General features: G+C 44.5%; 1 protein-coding gene across 3 annotated transcripts in view; it reads left to right on the top strand.

The window, feature by feature from the left end:
- The window catches only part of LOC143961713 (NACHT, LRR and PYD domains-containing protein 12-like), a 162,256-nt gene extending 142,718 nt beyond the window's left edge, over nt 1-19,538 (top strand). For all 3 annotated transcript variants that reach the window (XM_077471043.1, XM_077471042.1, XM_077471041.1), the window contains 3 exons: nt 5,391-5,789; nt 11,727-11,803; nt 17,998-19,538. In XM_077471043.1, coding sequence (XP_077327169.1) covers nt 5,391-5,789; nt 11,727-11,763 — 436 coding nt within the window. In that variant the 3' untranslated portion in view covers nt 11,764-11,803; nt 17,998-19,538. The remainder of the gene's footprint in view (nt 1-5,390; nt 5,790-11,726; nt 11,804-17,997) is intronic.
- Nucleotides 19,539-20,761: the final 1,223 nt, after the last annotated feature.

Raw genomic sequence — 20,761 nt, 5'->3', positions numbered from 1 at the left:
ACACTGGGAGTTCCCATCATAGTCCTCCAGGTCACTCGCTGTTATTGGCTTTCATCCCCTCCCCCCTCCACTGACTATCAGAGATCAGACTTTGGCTGGGGTCACACTGGAGGTCACAGCGGGTCACAGCAGGGGGTCCGGTGCATCTCCATTCACCATTTCAGGTCCAATTTGTCCCCAAATTTTGGGCCTAAAACAGACCAGAAGATGCACAGGGCTCCGTATTCTCTTCATTCAGTGACCAATCAGAGACAGATGGTCCTCAATTAGAATCTGGAAGGACAGAGCGAGCCTCTAGACCAGAAGTGACCCCTAGATGCCAATAAAATGCCCCCATCCTTGTAGATACAAAAGTGTCACCTCACTGAGCCTCAAAGAGAAGTCCTAGTCATTTCATCTACAAGCCCAGCAGGGGACGAGGCCGATACAGGGAGAAGACCCCGAACTGTCTGCCAGACATTGATTTATATCAGAGATCAGAGGAATCTATTTTATCTCTCATACAAAATAAAATATGAGTTGCAGAGAGATGGAAATAATTGCCCCTGATTGTAGACATGTTGGGGTACATGTACATATAACATTGTATGTGTAGTGAGGATAGAATCCAGGAGAAACCCCCAGAATGGTTCTATGGGGTCTGATCACACCAGACAAGCACTGATTGGTCTTGTTGGGATCAGATGCCGGTGCTTCCAATCCTCATCCATCAGAACCATTCATGGCCCATTTAGCTTTGTTTCCTTCAGAACACAGGACTTGTGGGCTGGGCAGGGAACGCCCCCCGGGGTTGATTGGCTGATGGCTAAACTCCACCCACATCCATACATTGAGGATCCTGAGATATGGACGGGGGGATTCCCATGGTGCCGGTCTAACTGGTGAATAGCGGATGTTCCTGACATGTTCCTGTCACAGGATAATCCTCAGAAAAAGTTTATTTCTCTTTTATTCTCACAGCCAGACTGTGTCTGTCCTTTTGTCTTTGTTGTATTTTCTGTCATTCTTTATCTTTCTACATATTTTATACACAAAATAACAGACTAGTGTAGCTCTGCTCTATATTACACAGACAGACAACCTACCTGCAGACAGAGGTAAGTGTTACCACAACCCAAGTGTTACTATACGGCTGTGTAACTATGTAACAAACCACCTAACCACCTGATCCTGATACTTCCAAATAATAATTACACAACAAAACTGATAATACAAAGCAAATACTACATAGAATATATGTCTGCTACTACCACAACCTCAGTGCTGGAACAATGTGCTGCAGAATAATGAATTGCTATTAATACACTTTATACAGAAAACTAACAACTTTATCCCGGTAATTGTAGAAATGGAGTCGGTGAAGATTTCCTCTCAGTAGTGCCACATCCAAAAACTTATTAGAAACAAATAAATACCCCTAAGGGGGACTTTTATGGCACTTGTATATATAAAGCGGTGCTCCGGAGAAATGTTACTTTGTAGATAAATCTCCCCTATAATCCTCATGATTCATGTATTCTAGTAAAGGTTACACTGTAATACAAAGGCCGCTTTCTATTTTTGCAGCATTGATTTCTTACTTCTGTAAGCCCCAGCAGGCCGCCGCCATCTCATGTGCGGGTATCTGAAGCCAGACTGTATCTCTTCCTGTATTCCATGGTTACCCAGCATGCACCTCCAGATCTCGCACATGCTCAGAGCAGCACGAGCTGTGTAATAGGTTGTAGGTCTGGTTTCCATAGCAACAGTGGTGTCAGAGGAAGTTCCTGCCCCTTAGCTATGGAAACCCTCTCCCTCCAGGAAGCAGGAAGTTTATCTACATTTACTACATCTCCTTGCAAAAGGAAATTACTTTATAAAAGATGATAAATGTAAAGGATATCCCTTGTTTCTGTGGAGATGTGTGTGTGCATATATGTATATGTGTATATATATATATATACATATATATATATATATATATGTATATGTGTGTGTGTGTGTGTGTGTATGTATATATATATATATATATATATATATAAACCATCTGCACAGAAAGAGGAATATCATTTAAAACTAGCATTGTTTAAAAAAAAATTACCTTTTGCAGAAGCTGCCCCATCATACTGCCACCATAAAAAATTGCCCCAATCAACATTGCCCCATCAAAATTTCCCCATTATACTGCCACCACCAAAATTGCCCCATTCTATTGCCCCATAAAAACTGCTCAATCATATTGCCTCCGTAAAAAATTTCCCATCACATTGTCCCCATCAAAAATGCCCCCTCCTACTGCCTCATCAAAATTTCCGCCATCATACTGCCACCATCAAAATTGCCCTATCATATTGCCCCATCAAAATTGACCCATTCTATTGCCCCATCAAAACTACCCCCATCAAATTTTCCCCATCAAATTGTCACCATTATATTGCCACCATCAAAACTGCCCAATCAAATTGCCCCATCAAAATTGCCCCATCATATTGCCCCCACAAAAATTGCCCCATCAAAACTGCCTCATCCTATTGCCCCATCAAAACTGCCTCATCCTATTGCCCCATCAAAGGACCCCCATAAAAATGTCCCCATCCTATTTCCCCCATCAAAATTATCCCATTATACTGCTCCCATCAAAATTGCCCCCATCAAAATTGCCATCATCAAAATTGCCCCAACATACTGCTACCATCAAAATTTCCCTATTATACTGCCACCATCAAAATTGCCCTATAATAATGCCACAATCAAAATTGCCCCATAATACTGCCCCCATCAAATTTGCCCCATCGTATTGCCCCATCATACTGCCACAATCAAAATTGCACCATCAAAACTTCCCTATCAAATTGCCCAATCAAAATTGCCCCATTATATTGCCCCCATCAAAATTGCCCCATTATATTTCCCTATCCATATTGTCCCATTATATTGCCCCATCAAAATCGCCCCATAAAACTGCCCCATCATATTGCCCCATCAAAATGGCCCAATTACACTGCCCCATCAAAATGGCCCAATTACACTGCCCCATCATATTGCCCCCATAAAAATTGCCCCATTATACTGCCCCCATCAAAATTGCCCCATTATACTGAACCATCAAAATTGTCCCATCGAAATTTTCCCATCATACTGCCACTATCAAAATTGACCCACATATTACCCCCATCAAAAATGTCCCATTATACTGCCACCACCAAAATTGCCCCATGATTATGCCCTATCAGAACTGCCCCATCCTATTGCCCCCATCAAAGTTACCCCATCCTATTTCCCCATCAAAATGTACCCATCATACTGCCACCATCAAAATTGCCACAATCAAAATTGCCCAATCAAAACTGCCTCATCATATTGCCCCAATATAATTGCCCCATCAAATTGCCCAAATTGCTTAAAATTACCTCTATAGAATTGCCCCATCATACTGACACAATCAAAATTGCCCCATAAAATTTCCCCATTAATTTGCCCCATTATGCTGCCACCATCTAAATTGCCCTACAAAAACTGCCCCATCATACTGCCACAATCAAAATTGCCCCATCCAATTCCCTCCATCAAAATTGCCCCATTATATTGCCACCATCAAAACTGCCTCATCAAATTGTCCCCATCAAAACTATCCCATCCTATTGCCCCCATCAAAATTGCCCCACAAAAACTGCCCCATCAAAATTGCTCCATCAAAACTGCTTCATCAAAATTGCCTCATAAAAACTGCCCATCCTATTGCTGCATTATACTGCCACCATAAAAATTGCTCCATCATATTGCCCCCATCAAAATGATCCCATCCTATTTTCCCCATAAAAACTGACCCATCAAAACTGCCCCATCAAATTGCCTGATGAGGCTACACAGATTGGCACTGGTGGGCACTGATGGGTGGCAGTGATGTGCTAATGGGTACTGATTGGTGGGCACTGTTATAACCACAACCCCAGTGCTGCGATTGGCTGGTGATACCACAACCCCAGTGCTGTGAATACATATTACAAACTAACACATTACTAATGGAAATGATGAATGTAATAAAACAATAACTAGTTACAAGTAATTGATGCCACAACTCCAGTGCTGTAAAATGAATGTATCTAGTTGGATATATAAGAGGAAAGTCCATATATCTGTGATCAATCTTCCTCAATGATGGCGCCCCCTCCAGTGTGTCACTACAAAATGAAGGGTGTTCAGAGTCCTCCACCTCCGTGCTGATGAAATGCCCCCTCAGGTATTGCCCCATATACAATATAGGTGTCATGTGCTTGTCCCTCCTCTGGGGGGCTCAATAGGCCCGGGGGACTTCCCACAAGATCAGCTGTCACAAGATTGGGGTCCCTTTAAGGGATCTGGTCCCTCCTGATTGGCTGGATATAGAACTCCAAACAAAACAAAAATGTCCCCAATAGTGAAGTCCGTTCTTCAAAACAATTGTTTCTTTATTACAATAAATGCACTGACAACCAATAATATGTCAGCATATCCAGCAACCAATTGGGCAGTAGATAATATCACTCACCAGAACCACTTCCTGTTTCAGTTCCAGGCAGGAAATGACATCATCCGGCTCCGCCCGAGGGCCGGCTGTCCAATGATTGGTTGATCTGCTGACATATTATCATTACTTGTCAGTGTGTTTAGTGATCCTCATGGATTTTGCTGCATGGAGACGCATGTGAAGTAGAAATCCCATTATTTCCTATGTGGCCGCTTCCCATCGATGTGCCGCAGTTTAGTGTGAAAGGGAATCTATATGGAGCCAATCACACCTCCAATGTGTGCGTTACCACCTACGCTGCAATGTACCCGCAACAGTGTAACTCCACACTAATGCCCCATACACACGATCGCACATTCCGACAACAAAATCCATGGATTTTTTTTTCCACGGATGTTGGCTCATACACACGGTCACGTCAAGAACGCGGTGAGGTACAAGACGTATGACGAGCCGAGAAAAATGAAGTTCAAAAGCCAGTGCGGCTCTTCTGCTTGAATCTGAGCATGTGTGGAACTTTGTACATCGGAATTGTGTGCACACGATCGGAATTTCCAACAACGGATTTTGTTGTTGGAAAATTGTTAGATCCAGCTCTCAAACTTTGTGTGTCTGAAATTTAGATGGGAAAAATCCAGTGGAGCCCACAAATGGTTGGAATTTCCGACAACATGATCCGATCGCACATTTTCCATCAGAAAGTCCGACCGTGTGTACGGAGCATTAGACTATTCAGGTGGGTGACGACTTACCTCCATTTCACAGGGGAGGTCCTACCAATATTCCATTCAAATGTCCCAACATTTCATTTTCTAAGACCCCACCCACTGATTAGTCATTGGATGTGTCTAATTCTGCCCCTCCCTGGAAGAACATTTCACCTCTTTCCTGCTTCTCCCTCCAGTATTGACTACAGTAATTGGACATTACGGTGCTGTGATGATCTTTCCTCCGTTATCTCCACAAACCGAACTCTGACCTCTCTGAAGATCACATTGGGTGATCCTTATGATGATTATCTTTATTATGATAAAGATTGTCACAGTGATGATTTTGGATATCGTTCTGACGATGATTATGATCATGACGATGATGATGACGATGGTGACGATGATGGTAACGATGGTGACGATGATGGTGATGGTGACGATGATGATGACGATGGTGACGATGATGGTGATGGTGACGATGATGATCATGATGATGATGATGATGGTGACGATGATGAGAAAATGTCGGAGTCAGAAGTGAGACGATGCATTGAGGTCCTCCAGAATGCCGGCTTCTCTGTGAATAGAGGATGGTAAGATCTGTTATATTGGAGGAAACGCACATACTAAGTCTTAGAATGTGAATAGTAAATAGAAGCAAAATGCAAAAAAAAATGAACTTTGTAGACACCAATTATAAAAAGTCACATAATTGTTTATTAAACACATAATAATACAAAAGAACACATTTAAAAACTTTTTTGCAAAAAAAGAAAAACTGACATCTCTCTAAGACAAAATATGCATGACAATAAACATCTTTGTAATCCTGCAAACATGATGTAGTATGCAAGAAAAAAGCGCTCTACATGTTTCACAATTGAAAGCTTCTTCGGGAGCTTATTAATTGTTCTTGGAAATCATATGGTAAAGTACGTCTCAGTAGGGCCCAGGTCCTGATAACATGTTAGGCACAGTAATAAACTGAGATAATATAACCAGTCAGCAACAAAGCCTGACACTATTAGTAGTCGGCACACAAATGTAGAACCAGATTGTCAGTTCAGCAAACAAACATAATTGCATGCTAGCACACCTGACAGGCCGCCCACAACACAAGTGTGAAGCGGCTCATAAGCAGGCGGCATGGTACAAGTAGCATAGATTCATTCAGCACATCTTTAGCAGCTGAGTGTTGAAATAAGCCTGATAGAGAAGTCAGTAAACAAAATCTCACCAGAGAAGGATGCCAACAAAAATGTGAATAGTAAAATGTAGACCACATTGGATGGAGATGAGATGATGGCGGTGAGAGGATGAAAATGAGATGATGGGGGTGAGATGATGGAGGTGAGATGATGGTGATGAGATGATGGAGGTGAGATGATGGAGATGAGATGATGGAGATGAGATGATGGAGGTGAGAGGATGGGGATGAGATGATGGAGATGAGATGATGAAGATGAGATGATGGAGGTGAGATGATGGTGATGAGATGATGGAGGTGAGAGGATGAAGATGAGATGATGGGGGTGAGATGATGGAGGTGAGATGATGGGGATGAGATGATGGAGGTGAGATGATGGGGGTGAGATGATGGAGGTGAGATGATGGGGGTGAGATGATGGGGATGAGATGATGGAGGTGAGATGATGGGGATGAGATGATGGAGGTGAGAGGATGAAGATGAGATGATGGGGGTGAGATGATGGAGGTGGGATGATGGGGATGAGATGATGGAGGTGAGATGATGGGGGTGAGATGATGGGGTTGAGATGATGGAGGTGAGATGATGGAGGTGAGATGATGGAGGTGAGATGATGGAGGTGAGACGATGGGGTGAGATGATGGAGGTGAAATTATGGGGATGAGATGATGGAGGTGAAATGATGGGGATGAGATGATGGGGGTGAGATGATGGAGATGAGATGATGGAGGTGAGAGGATGGTGATGAGATGATGGGGATGAGATGATGAAGATGAGATGATGGAGATGATGGAGGTGAGAGGATGGTGATGAGATGATGGAGGTGAGATGATGGAGATGCGATGATGGTGGTGAGATGATGGTGATGAGATGATGGAGATGAGATGATGGAGGTGAGAGGATGGTGATGAGATGATGGAGGTGAGATGATGGTGATGAGATGATGGAGGTGAGATGATGGAGATGAGATGATGGAGATGAGATGATGGAGGTGAGAGGATGGGGATGAGATGATGGAGATGAGATGATGAAGATGAGATGATGGAGGTGAGATGATGGTGATGAGATGATGGAGGTGAGAGGATGAAGATGAGATGATGGGGGTGAGATGATGGAGGTGAGATGATGGGGATGAGATGATGGAGGTGAGATGATGGGGGTGAGATGATGGAGGTGAGATGATGGGGGTGAGATGATGGGGATGAGATGATGGAGGTGAGATGATGGGGATGAGATGATGGAGGTGAGAGGATGAAGATGAGATGATGGGGGTGAGATGATGGAGGTGGGATGATGGGGATGAGATGATGGAGGTGAGATGATGGGGGTGAGATGATGGGGTTGAGATGATGGAGGTGAGATGATGGAGGTGAGATGATGGAGGTGAGATGATGGAGGTGAGACGATGGGGTGAGATGATGGAGGTGAAATTATGGGGATGAGATGATGGAGGTGAAATGATGGGGATGAGATGATGGGGGTGAGATGATGGAGATGAGATGATGGAGGTGAGAGGATGGTGATGAGATGATGGAGATGAGATGATGAAGATGAGATGATGGAGGTGAGAGGATGGTGATGAGATGATGGAGGTGAGATGATGGAGATGCGATGATGGTGGTGAGATGATGGTGATGAGATGATGGAGATGAGATGATGGAGGTGAGAGGATGGTGATGAGATGATGGAGGTGAGATGATGGTGATGAGATGATGGAGGTGAGATGATGGAGATGAGATGATGAAGATGAGATGATGAAGGTGAGAGGATGGGGATGAGATGATGGAGATGAGATGATGGAGATGAGATGATGGAGGTGAGATGATGGTGATGAGATGATGGAGGTGAGATGATGGAGGTGAGAGGATGGTGATGAGATGATGGAGGTGAGAGGATGGTGATGAGATGATGGAGGTGAGATGATGGAGGTGAAATGATGGGGATGAGATGATGGAGGTGAGATGATAGAGATGAGATGATGGTGATGAGATGATGGTGATGAGATGATGGAGATGAGATGATGGAGGTGAGAGGATGGTGATGAGATGATGGAGGTGAGATGATGGAGATGAGATGATGAAGATGAGATGATGGAGGTGAGAGGATGGTGATGCGATGATGGTGGTGAGATGATGGTGATGAGATGATAGAGATGAGATGATGGAGGTGAGAGGATGGTGATGAGATGATGGAGGTGAGATGATGGAGATGCGATGATGGTGATGAGATGATAGAGATGAGATGATGGAGGTGAGAGGATGGTGATGAGATGATGGAGGTGAGATGATGGTGATGAGATGATGGAGGTGAGATGATGGAGATGAGATGATGAAGATGAGATGATGAAGGTGAGAGGATGGGGATGAGATGATGGAGATGAGATGATGGAGATGAGATGATGGAGGTGAGATGATGGAGGTGAGATGATGGAGGTGAGAGGATGGTGATGAGATGATGGAGGTGAGAGGATGGTGATGAGATGATGGAGGTGAGATGATGGAGGTGAAATGATGGGGATGAGATGATGGAGGTGAAATGATGGGGATGAGATGATGGAGGTGAGATGATAGAGATGAGATGATGGAGGTGAGAGGATGGTGATGCGATGATGGTGGTGAGATGATGGTGATGAGATGATAGAGATGAGATGATGGAGGGGAGAGGATGGTGATGAGATGATGGAGGTGAGATGATGGAGATGCGATGATGGTGGTGAGATGATGGTGATGAGATGATAGAGATGAGATGATGGAGGTGAGAGGATGGTGATGAGATGATGGAGGTGAGATGATGGTGATGAGATGATGGAGGTGAGATGATGGAGATGAGATAATGAAGATGAGATGATGAAGGTGAGAGGATGGGGATGAGATGATGGAGATGAGATGATGGAGATGAGATGATGGAGGTGAGATGATGGAGGTGAGATGATGGAGGTGAGAGGATGGTGATGAGATGATGGAGGTGAGAGGATGGTGATGAGATGATGGAGGTGAGATGATGGAGGTGAAATGATGGGGATGAGATGATGGAGGTGAAATGATGGGGATGAGATGATGGAGGTGAGATGATAGAGATGAGATGATGGAGGTGAAAGGATGGTGATGAGATGATGAAGATGAGATGATGGTGATGAGATGATGGAGATGAGATGATGGAGGTGAGAGGATGGTGATGAGATGATGGAGATGAGATGATGAAGATGAGATGATGGTGATGAGATGATGGAGATGAGATGATGGAGGTGAGAGGATGGTGATGAGATTATGGAGGTGAGATGATGGAGATGAGATGATGAAGATGAGAGGATGGTGATGAGATGATGGAGATGAGATGATGAAGATGAGATGATGGAGGTGAGATGATGGAGGTGAGAGGATGGTGATGAGATGATGGAGGTGAGAGGATGGTGATGAGATGATGGAGGTGAGATGATGGAGGTGAGATGATGGAGACGAGATGATGGAGGTGAGATGATGGAGATGAGATGATGGGGGTGAGATGATGGAGATGAGATGACGGAGGTGGGGCATTGTTGAGAGGTCTTCTGACACCGGGGCTGCTCTGTAATGAAAATTTTAAATAGAAGTGCAGCGCTAATAATACAAACAATATTAATAAATTGCATTGTATAAAATTGTGAATCAGTGAAAAAGTGATAAAAAGAAAACTAAGGCAGCGTTCCAATCACAATAAAGTCCATATGGGTCTATGCAGCGTATTAAACTGGTGAAGATAAGTTGCAATCATGTCTCCCCGGGATCTGATTGATATGGGAAACAACAGCTAATGTTTCTGAGTCAACTTGGAAATATAAAAGAAAAGACCTTTCATAGAACCTGGGGCGTGACGTCATCACGTTTTTTCCTTCCCAGGCGGTGGAGTGACGATTTGTATTGGAAGTAAAGAGAAGTAAATGGAAACTCTGCAGCCTCCCTTTCTGTATCTGATTGCTGCTCCCGACACACTATTATCATTCTTGTCAGTGCAATTTATACATTTATTACATCTTTATGAATATACACACTGCACTATGAAAGGTTTTTTCTTTCATATTTCCGAGTTGATTCAGAAATAATAGTTGCTGTTTGGGATATCAGTCAGGTTCTGGGGAGACCAATCATTCCCGAGCTTGGTGACACCGTCCTGCCAGTCACCGCCTTCTGGTAAGCAGGCTACCTCACTTCTTGGGTGTCGATCTGACCGCACTACAATTTGTACGAAGATTTATGTCACGTTCTTCTACCTGCAACTTATCTCCACCGGTTTAATACGCTGCATAGACCCACATGGACTTCATTGTGATGGGGACTCTGCCTTAGTTTTCTTTTTTATAAATTTTTCACTGATTCACAATTTTTTATATAAGTAAGTAATTAGAATTTTTTGTTTCAATATTCTACATAGAACCACATGGACTTTATTGTGATTGGGACTTTGCCTTAGTTTTTCTTCTTATCACAATTTTTTCACTGATCCACAATTTTATACAATGCAATTTATTAATATTGTTTGTATTATTAGCGCTGCACTTCTATTTTAATTTTACTTTGCAGTTTTGTGTACTGAACTCATAGGTGCTGGCTGCTTCAGTTCATAGATTTACATATTCATGTGGGTGAGATGATGGAGGTGAGATGGTGGGGATGAGAGGATGGGGGGAGATGATGGGGGGGAGATGATGGAGGTGAGATGATGGAGATGAGATGATGGGGGTGAGATGATGGGGGATGAGATGATGGGGAATGAGATGGTGGAGGTGAGATGATGGGAGTGAGATGATGGAGGTGAGATGATGGAGGTGAGATGATGGGGGTGAGATGATGGGGGTGAGATGATGGGGGTGAGATGATGGGGATGAGATGATGGAGGTGAGATGATGGGGTTGAGATGATGGGGGTGAGATGATGGAGGTGAGATGATGGGGAATGAGATGGTGGAGGTGAGATGATGGGGGTGAGATGATGGGGGTGAGATGATGGGGAATGAGATGGTGGAGGTGAGATGATGGGGGTGAGATGTTGGGGGTGAGATGATGGAGGTGGGACGTTGTTGGGAGGTCTTCTGACACCCGGGCTGCTCTGTAATGAAAATGGAAGGACGGATGACAAACATTCTATACAGCCTGTACACATGACAGCCCAGCACACCCGGCATACAGTCTGCTATCCCAATGGTTGGATGGAGATGAGTGTGTGGCCCCTGCCATGGTGAGGGCCCCTCACTTTTCCATATTTTCTTACAGAACTCAGTATGAGCCCCTCCCCCTTCCATCATCACGACATTTCCTCCTCTAACACTCTCATTTTATTCTTCTATGAAGGGATTGGGGAGGCTGGAAATTATCTATAGAGAGATGAAGATAAGAAGATGGTGTGCGGGAGCCCCTCCCCCTCTCAGGTAATACACGGATCCTGATATGAAGAGAATGTCTGGAATGGATGATATCAGAGTAAAGTCACATCAACTCTCAGCTTTTATTTTCTCTTTCTGCTCCTTAAATATAGAATTCCAGTAATAGTAATCTTTGTCTTTTTTTCCTCTTCTAAATGGCATAATTTCTGCTCAGTATTGCCCACTTCCTGTGTTGTTGTGTGACCGGTGCCCCCTTCACAGCACTGATCTGATGGGGGCACCCGCGCATGCGCGCTCCCAACTATTGTACTACAAGCCTGCGGTGACACACTGGCTGCACCGCCCATCAGATCACTGCTACAACTCCGCCTCCATTGTCATCTGATTGGAGCCCCGCCTCTATGAGTGACAGCGGCCCCCGCACTTTCAGAGCTGCATGTGGATTGCCTCCTGGATGATGTTCTGTGACAACGGCACAAGGACCAAACATTACAACAAACTTTATTCATACAAGACACTGTCCTGTTGTGTTAAAGTTTACTGACAATACATTTTACGGACTCAATTTTCATTGGAAAAAAAGGGTTTAATTTAACCATCACCCCCCAATCATTCTGTCACCCCCCCCAGGAAGTTTCTGTGTCACCCCAGAAAGATTCTGTATAACCCCCCCCAGGAAGATTCTGTGTAACCCCCTGGAAGATTCTGTGTCACCCCCTCCCAGTTTATTGTGTGTTACCACTACCAGGGCATTGCGTGTCACCCATCCCACTGCAGAGCATTACATGTCACCCATCCTCATAGGCATGCACAGGGGGTGTGCCTGGGCACACTCTAATCACACTTTGCAGTGCCGATTCCCCCTACTGCCTGGGCTTCTCCCCGTATTGTGCTGCCCCATCCCAATGCAAAGTATGACATGTCACTCATCCCATTGCAGAGTATGACGTGTCACTCATCCCATTGCAGAGTATGGCGTGTCACCCATCCCACTGCAGCGCATTACGTGTCACCCATCCCACTGCAGAGCATTACGGGTCACCCATCCCACTGCGGCGCATTACGGGTCACCCATCCCACTGCAGAGCATTACGTGTCACCCATCCCACTGCAGAGCATTACGGGTCACCCATCCCACTGCAGCGTATTTTGTGTCACCCATCCCACTGCAGAGCTTTACGTGTCACCCATCCCACTGCAGAGCTTTACATGTCACCCATCCCACTGCAGAGCTTTACGTGTCACCCATCCCACTGCAGAGCTTTACGTGTCACCCATCCCACTGCAGAGCATTACGTGTCACCCATCCCACTGCAGAGCATTACGGGTCACCCATCCCACTGCAGCGTATTTTGTGTCACCCATCCCACTGCAGAGCTTTACGTGTCACCCATCCCACTGCAGAGCTTTACATGTCACCCATCCCACTGCAGAGCTTTACGTGTCACCCATCCCACTGCAGAGCTTTACGTGTCACCCATCCCACTGCAGAGCTTTACGTGTCACCCATCCCACTGCAGAGTATTACATGTAGTCACTAGTGATGGGCCAAACACCCTCTTGTTTGGGTCATGGCAGAACTTTCAAACATCACAAAAGTTTGGACCTGAATGGCAAACCCCATTGTAGTTTATGGGACCCGAACTGGAAAAATCAAAAGTCCACATTTTGAAGGCTTATATGCAAGTAATTGGCCATAAAGATTGTATGGGGCCCGGGTACTGCCCTGGGGGACATCAATGAAAAACATTTTTTAAAAACAATCTTCTTTAACCACTTCCGGACTGCCACACGCCAATATAAGTCCTCACTTTGAAGAGGGATATCATTGTTATGCAGCAGCTAGCTGAATGTGATGGAAATTCAGCCGTACAAATCTGAATGTCTGTATTTGCATGGCCCTGACATTGCATGTGATTTGCACAGATGTCGCACAGCGCACTGAGCGCAGCACTGTGTAAACCCGGCCTAAATCACAGAGCACACAATCATTCTGTATATTACAATGAGCTGTGTATGTAGGAGCCAGCAGCATGACTCCTGAATCTATGAATGACTCCTTCTAGAGAGCTCACAATGAGTCTCTATGGAATCACAAGCAAATAATAACTGATGACGGACTCAACTTCCCAGTAATAAAGTTTCAAAATCTTGTTTTTAAATTTGAACTTAAAATCGGAGCAGATAATAATGTTTTTCAATGTTCAGGTCAGGATCCATGTATCCTTTATTTTTTCATGTTTTTGGTGTGCAGAACGAGGTATAATTTGTATTTTTGGTTATGATAATATTTTTGTATAATTCAAGGTATCTGTTTTTAATTTTTTTGCTGTATTGCAGAGTTTATAGAATAGTTCTTGCAGCAAAATAAAGTTACTTAACATCAAATATGCTGACTGTACTGACTGAGGGTATCACAGGACTGAAGTTATGATCCTTAATCTTAGCTTGGAGGAAATGAGTTGTGAGTCCATTCAGTGATTCAAATCATTTCACTGAACTGATCCAAATGATTCAAATCACTAAAATGAATCCCTCTGCCCAAGTCTAAATCCTACAGAGGCAATACCTGGGTGGATATTTATATTCCTTCTTGGTCCCCGTTCTTAAGCAACTTCCGGGTCACATTACTTCCGGTTTCAGACATCCGCCCACTTGGAATGCACAGCGCCAATGAAGCACTTCTGCTTTGCGTAATTTCTGAAACTCTGCCAGCCCCAATCCTCTCCCCGGTCATTGGCACAGCCCTGCCTCCCCCTTGCTGATAGCTATCAGCTGGAAGCAATTTAGCCGCCACCCACATTCCATCTGGGATACTTGGAAACCTGGAAGATGGATTCGGAGGAGGTACACGCCACGGCTGTGATGTGAGACTCATCTGGCATGTCAATGGTAAGATGAGCCCTCTCCCGTCCCTCCGGATCCTACAGAATCCACTTGGATCCTTGATCCAGGTGATGTGAGTAGCCTCAGGGATCTCTCCTTCCTCCTCCCCTGGTAATTACAACAGACTCCCCTACATATATATATTTATACACCATAACTCATGAAGGTCTCCATTCAGTGGTCTAATTACATGTGGAAACACTGGAAGGAGACTTACACACACAGGGAACCAGGTGAGAACCCCCATGCTGGGACAAATTGTACTATGACATCACTATTTGATCTAATAGACCCCCATTTTATGCAATTACTGTTGGGTAGGTTCTTCTATGGTTTTCCCTTATAATGCCATCCATTGGAATTAAGACTGAAACTCAAGGGTGGCTTGGCTTATACCCACAGTCATTAAACCTATCTTCTTTTACAAATATATATATATATTTTTGAACTTCTCAGATCATACACTGGCTTCCCTATTAGTGTAAGGTTCCTTCCCTTTTTTGCTTTCACTTTTATTTTTTTGCCATTCCTAACATTAATCATATGACCACCATTACATAGAAGTCTGTTCTTCCCCGGTGAGGATGCAGAGGTCATACCCACGGGCACATCAGGCTCCCTCCCCATTGGACTAACTGCAGTATTGACATTACTCAGGTGAAATAACAATATACTAATATAACCTTGCACCACAGGTTTTAATTGATCTATTTGTCCCTCTGCTCCTTTCTTGGTTCTGGCACATGGTTGGAAATCCAAAGTAATCTATGCAAAAATATACAATCTAATATATCCTATATAACAATTGCATACATGTATTAGCTTGCCTATCCCTATACATTGGCTAGTCTATAAGAGTCTGATCAGCACAATAATATAACAAACACATCTGCTTAGTAAGCAATGTTACATTTATTTCCCAAGAAAATAAGAATATACTAAACAGCAGAATTAGGAAACTAACATACAAGTATTAAAATATTTTACAATATTACAAAGCTTACAATCAGAACACAATACAAGAATATACTTATCACATCCTCTAGAAAAGACTCTTTAGCTGGTCTTCAGATGTTGAAAGAGAGAGCTCTCAGTTTGAAACAGCCCTTTTTACAATCACACCTCATCCAAACCCCTCCCATTGCCAGCCCAATTCCATTTTGGACAAATCAGAATATCCCTGGGGCGTTCCTCAACAGGTTATATTACTAACCGTCCTGGGATATTGTCCACTAGGGGGCAGTGTTTGTATATGAATCACCACTGTCTGACCTGAGTCAAATCTTCATAGATATCTGGGTCTTTGATCTTCTGTATCTCAGCTCATCAATTATCTCTGCCAGTCATGCTCTCTTTGAAGCTCGCTTGCAGAGCAGTTAATCAGGAATTCTCATAGACAGATCAGAGTCAGAATTGTCATGCACAGTTAGAGGCTTAATTGCTTGTAAACTCAACTTGGGGGGGGGGGGGGAATCCTGTCCTCCAGGGAGTGAGAATATCTTCATCCTTTCAAAAACCATGGATGCCTGTCAGATTTTGGGAATAAAAACAGATGATATGTAGAAAATCCAGAAATATGACATTGGACTATGTCTACCAACAACATCAAATAAATAAATGGAATTCAACTTTAATCTGTTCTATATTGTACTGTAATGTCATTTAACTGCTTAAGCCCCGGACCATTTGGCTGGCCAAAGACCAGAGCACTTTTTGTGATTCGGCACTGTGTCGCTTTAACCAACAATTGCGCAGTCGTGCGATGTGGCTCCTAAACAAAATTGACGTCCTTTTTTCCCCATAAATAGAGCTTTCGTTTTGGTGGTATTTGATCACCTTATAGTGTCTACAAACTAGGGGATAGTTTATGGCATTTTTAATAATAATTGTTTTTTTTACTAGTAATGATGATGATCAGCAATTTTTATTGTGACTGTGACATTATGGCGGACACATCGGACACTTTTGACACATTTTTGGGACCATTGGCATTAATACAGCAACCAGTGCGATTAAAATTAACACAAGGGGCAGTGAAGGGGTTAATGTGTGTCCTAGTTTGTGTTCTAACTGAAGGGGGATTGGACTGTGCAGGAAAAACTCTGTATTAGCAATCTGTCAGTTTCTCCCCTCAGAGAAACGAAAACTGTGTGTTTACACACACCGTTCTGGTTTCTCCATGTGTCCTGAGTGATTTCGGGAGCCTGGGGGTGATCGAGACCGCCATGCGCTCGCATCGGCTCAGGGAGCGAGCAGGGGCCCCCTAGTGGCCGTTTATGTTACTAATGTAACATAACAGCGATTAGTGCAGCCGAGCCACGTTGCCGCAGTACAACTGCGGCGGCTGGTTGGCAAGCGGTTAAGTAGTTATGAATGTTTTATACATTTCTTAAATTTTCTGCTTCTATATTGATTAAAATATTTATCTATATTTATTTATAACCTTGTTAATATATTTGTTACAAGGTACATACAAAATCCCACTCCACCTTACCTTAGTTATTGATTTTTGCATGTATAGAACATACTGCAGCAAAACTGACATTTATAAACAAAAAATCACATTTAAATTGTTCTTTCCTGCAAGCTTTCTTTCATGGGTGTCCGCAGGTAGGGGCAAGGGGGGTCAAGTGCCCCCCTTGGAATTGATGATCAGATCTTAAATTCAGCACAGTTGCGTCGCTATCAGGGCTTCCTGCCCGCTCCTTTCCTTCCCTATGGGCCATAACTGTACATGTTTGCAAAGATTGGCAGCCCCATTTTCCACAGGGAGGAGGCTACAGCTCGATCGAGAGAGATTGAGAGACTGCAGCCTGGAAAAAAAGCTGAGGGAGAGAGTGCTACAGGACAAAGAATGAGGAGTGTGTAGGGCGGAAGCCAGAGAGACCAAGGTACAGACATACTACACTACTGACCAGAGTCGCCCCCGGGGGGCCCAGAGTGATCAATCATCCAGCCAGAGGGATCACTGCTGTAGTTTAGCTGGGTCTGGTAAGAGGGCCTGTTGGTCATTATACATTACTTATCCTAGGGACTGTACGAAGTCTGAAGTCTCTGACCATGATAATGTGATAATGACATTGTTGGAAAGGGGCGGTAAATGCATGACCCTAAAATGATTCCCCCCCTGAAAATGTTCTGCGGACGCCCATGCTTTCTTTATTTTATAAATAATGGCTGGGGGGCCGGTCTGTATGATGAGGCCACAATGTAGTGCACTGGGAACAAGAAAAAATGTAAAGTAAAATGGAATGATATACACATCACATTCACATATATATGTATTGATGAAACATTTCATGGAATGTATACAATGTAATATCTCAGTGTAATTGTACAATTATCTCTTGTAGATGGACAGAGATTTGTCTGGTGATTGTGTCCCGGTGTTGGGTCTGCTGGACCTCTCCCATGTATAGAGGATGTCCTCACCAACACCTCGGATTTCTCTGCAACCCTCTAAAGGAAAGTCTTCTACTCTTCATGGATATAATGGTCACCTCTCATTGTGAATTCCCTCTTCTCCCCTCCGTAGGATTCCACACTTTCCAATATTATAAATACTTACTATGATGATGATGAGGATCCGACTCATTATTAGGACTCATTTTATGGCGGGAAAAAAGTTTATCATTGATAGAAGCTGACTGGAACAATCATTAATACAGAGAAAGAGATTGCATCTTCTTCTTACTGCTGTCCTACTACTCTCCATCCTCCATACTCCTCTCCATCCTCCATACTGCTCTCCATCCTCCATTCTCCTCTCCATCCTCCATACTGCTCTCCATCCTACATACTCCTCTCTAATCTCCTCTCCATCCTCCATACTACTCTCCATACTCCTCTCCATCCTCCATACTCATCTCCATCCTCCATACTGCTCTCCATCCTCCTCTCCATCCACCATACGCCTCCTCTCCATCCTCCATACTGCTCTCCATCCTCCATACTGCTCTCCATCCTCCATACTGCTCTCCATCCTCCTCCCTATCCTCCATACTCCTCCCCATCCTCCATACTACTCTCCATCCTCCTCTCCATCCTCCATACTGCTCTCCATCCTCCATACTGCTCTCCATACTCCTCCCCATCCTCCATACTGCTCTCCACCCTCTATACTGCTCTGCATACTCCTCTCCATCCTCCATACTACTCTCTATACTCCTCTCCATACTGCTCTCCATCCTCCATACTCCTCTTCCTGCACTCTCCTATTATTGCATTTTCTCTCTTTTTCCTATATTCTCTCATCTCCTTGGATGTAATAAAGTGATGCGGCTCTATGTAACATATACGGCATTCCCGGCACCCAGTGTCTCTCTCTGCAATGTCTTTCTCCATGTTGCTGACATTATCTTGTATAAGAACAGAACCCGATCCATCAGCAATCCCAAGGAGAGACGGAGATCTCATAGCCGGCTCTCTGCTGCCTTATATCAGAGTTTTTCTTCCACAACCAGAACTTTATCCCCCTGAATGACAAGCTTAGCCAAGTCATCCCATTTCTAGAAGTTCATCTTTACTTCTGCCAACTCCCCCATCTCTGCTCTGCATGACTCTCTGCCAACACGGCTCCTAAGATTCCATTGTGCCGAGCCCGTTCAGCCGCTTCGCCTTTCACTGACAACTTGCTGCAATTTTTATTGTATCCTCTAAATGGATTTATCCACCGATTGTTCTGATTACATTTCATGTCTGATATATTGTATATGAGGATCATGTATTATTCCCCGAAGGATTTCATGTCATGGATCATCACCCAAAGGGATGCGATTATCCCGATTTGATTATTGGACTACCAATATTATTACCTGGTTATTGGAAGGTGTTATTCTCTATAGATTTACCCCATTGAGGTTTCTTACTCATCAATAAAGTTTTGTATATTTTATTAGCCTTATTCTGTGATTATTACCAACTTCTTCTTAGCTTGTTCTCCACAGCCCATACCATCTCACCTCTCCCTTCTCTCCTCTCCTTTCTCTCCTCTCCCTTCCCTCTCCTCTCCCTTCCTCCTCTCCCTTCTCCCTCTCTCTCCTCTCCCTTCCCCCTCTCTCACCTCTCCCTTCTCTCACCTCTCCCTTCCCCCTCTCTTCTCTGCCCTCTCCCTTCTCTCACCTATCCCTTCATTCCCTCCCTCTCTTCTCTCCTTTCCCTCCCTCCTCTCCCTTCCCCCTCTCACCTCTAATTTTGCCCTCCTCCCTTCTACCTCTCACCTCTCCCTTCCCCCTCTCTCCTCTCTCTTCCCCCTCTCTCCTCTTCCCCCTCTCCCTTCTCTCACCTCTCCCTTCCCCCTCTCACACCTCTCCCTTCCCCCTCTCACCTCTCCCTTCCCCCTTTCACACCTCTCCCTTCCCCCTCTCACACCTCTCCCTTTCTCCTCTCTCACCTCTCCCTTTCCCCCCTCTCTCCTCTCCCTTCCCCCTCTCTCCTCTCCCTTCCCCCTCTCTCCTCTCTCTTCCCCCTCTCCCTTCTTTCACCTCTCCCTTCCCCCTCTTGTACCTCTCCCTTCCCCCTCTTGTACCTCTCCCTTCCCCCTCTTGTACCTCTCCCTTCCCCCTCTTGTACCTCTCCCTTCCCCCTCTTTTACCTCTCCCTTCCCCCTCTCACACCTCTCCCTTCATCCTCTCTCCCTTTCCCCTCTCTCACCTCTCCCTTCCCCCTCTCTCATCTCTGCCTCTCTCTCATCTCTCGCTGCACTCTCACCTCTCCCTTCCCCCTCTCTGCATTCTTTCCTTTCCTTGCACTCTCCCTGCCCCCTCTCTATATTTACCACATAATATGTTCCTTCCATATACTGTTTGTAAATATGCATGTATTTTATGGTACACATTTTATGTCATGTTTCCTATATATTAGCCCCACGTTAGATGCACAGAATGCAGGGGTTGCAGGTGGAGCATTGAGGACACCTAGTGGTAGGTGAAGAAATAACAGCCCAGTCCAATCACAACTTGCTATGGCTAGGAAGAAGGTAGGTGCAGGCAGGAGAAGCAGGAATCTCCTGAGGTCTCTGGTGAAGACTTTTCACCCTTCTATGAAAATATGAGTCTGTCAGAGCTGCAGCCAATGCTATAGGTAGGAATAGGGAAGAGATGTCTGTGCTGTGTGCAG

Source organism: Lithobates pipiens, unplaced genomic scaffold, assembly GCF_037356315.1.
Source record: "Lithobates pipiens isolate NorthernLeopardFrog02 unplaced genomic scaffold, aLitPip1_a1.2 Scaffold_8, whole genome shotgun sequence".
In the NCBI taxonomy this organism is placed as follows: domain Eukaryota; kingdom Metazoa; phylum Chordata; class Amphibia; order Anura; family Ranidae; genus Lithobates; species Lithobates pipiens.
This window is presented reverse-complemented; position numbering and strand designations above follow the sequence as displayed.